At 55.1% G+C, this 1,559-nt stretch overlaps 1 protein-coding gene across 1 annotated transcript in view; it reads right to left on the reverse strand.

The window, feature by feature from the left end:
* Positions 1-181, reverse strand: part of LOC133114897 (aquaporin-2) — a 4,615-nt gene extending 4,434 nt beyond the window's left edge. The window contains exon 1 of the mRNA XM_061224587.1: positions 104-181. Within this exon, the coding sequence (XP_061080571.1) occupies positions 104-181 (78 nt within the window). The remainder of the gene's footprint in view (positions 1-103) is intronic.
* Positions 182-1,559: the final 1,378 nt, after the last annotated feature.

Raw genomic sequence — 1,559 nt, forward strand, 5'->3', positions numbered from 1 at the left:
ACACTGTCGCTAACGAGAGACACTGTCGCTAACGAGAGACACGCTCACAGTTACTAACGAGAGACACTCTCACTAACAGGAGACCCAGGCACGGTTCACTAACGAGAGGCACGGTCGTACTTATAGGATGCGCTCCCTCCTGCCGCGTGGCGAACAACGTTTCCTTTTTTTTCCCCACCATCTTTCCGCCCGCTCCATCATAAGAGGTGGCATTGTGCTGAAGGTGGGGGGGGGTCCGGTAAACGCCCCCCCCCCCCCCCCCCGCAGGGCTCAGGTTCCCGCCGCTGAATGTGGGCCGGGGTCGTGTTTCCCGCGGTGGCGGATTTGCGCGTGGCTAATGGCCCACTCCCGCGCCTTCCTGCCCGGACGCCGTCTCTCTGCTGGGGGCCCCCCGCCTTTCACCCTCCCCCCCTCCGAATATCAGCGCGCAGGAGGGATTAGGGCCGGCGCAGTGCCGCACGTCTCCGTGTTCCAGCTAAGTGCTCTGAATTCCGGGCCCTTAATTTGGGCCTTGGGGAGCGGGCCTGGTATCTGGATCCTGCCGTTTAATGTTCTTGGCTCTGAAAGGAGGATAGAGCAGGCGGGAGGGATTAGTGCCGCACTGCCTCCCGATCCCAAACTCCCCCCAACGCCACCCGCAACCTTCACATCCACAATAACAGACCAGGGGACGGCTATTCTCCATTCCTGCAGTGTGTGGGTTTCTCGGGTTTTCAGTGAGGGCTACAGGGGGCTACAGGGCAGCCTGTAGCGTAGCGGTTAAGGTAAATGACTGGGACCCGCAAGGTCAGGGGTTCTAATCCCGGTGGAGCCACAATAAGATCCGCACAGCCGTTGGGCCCTTGAGCAAGGCCCTTAACCCTGCATTGCTCCAGCGGAGGATTGTCTCCTGCTTAGTCTAATCAACTGTACAGCTGTGGGCCTCGGGGGTCCTGAACGCCGGGAAGGTCAAAGGAACGTCACCCCGGAATGGGGCACACGGAGAGTCCGGACACTGACAGGAACACGGCTGGGAATGACCAGGTTTCCGCGGTCCTGGGGCAGCGCTGAGAGACAGGGATGAGAGAGGACACTTTAAGCGCTGAGAGACAGGGATGAGAGAGGACACTTTAAGCGTTGAGAGACAGGGATGAGAGAGGACACTTTAAGCACTGAGAGACAGGGATGAGAGAGGACACTTTAAGGAGACGAGAGGATGTCTGTCATGTGGGGCAGCCCTGACCCTGTCAATCACACCCAAACCTGTCCTGCGTCCCAGGATTAAACAACATTAATATTAATATTATTTAATGATACATACTGTTGAGAGCAATGTGGATTTTTAAATATATTTCATGTTTGTGAACAGTGCAGTCCGTATGTAGGTGGGCAGTTGGTACACGTTCTGGCTTTTAGCTCTGTACTCCAGCACATTGGATTTAAAATGGAACCATTTCTCCGGGTGCCAAAAATAAATCTGTCAAACTTGCATGAGAAACTTACGGCACGATTTGTGCGTTATCTCCTCTTCCTCTGTCCGACATCATGTGTGTATAACACAGCCCATTTCAATTTAAATG

This window comes from Conger conger, chromosome 16 (genome assembly GCF_963514075.1).
Source record: "Conger conger chromosome 16, fConCon1.1, whole genome shotgun sequence".
NCBI classification, from domain to species: domain Eukaryota; kingdom Metazoa; phylum Chordata; class Actinopteri; order Anguilliformes; family Congridae; genus Conger; species Conger conger.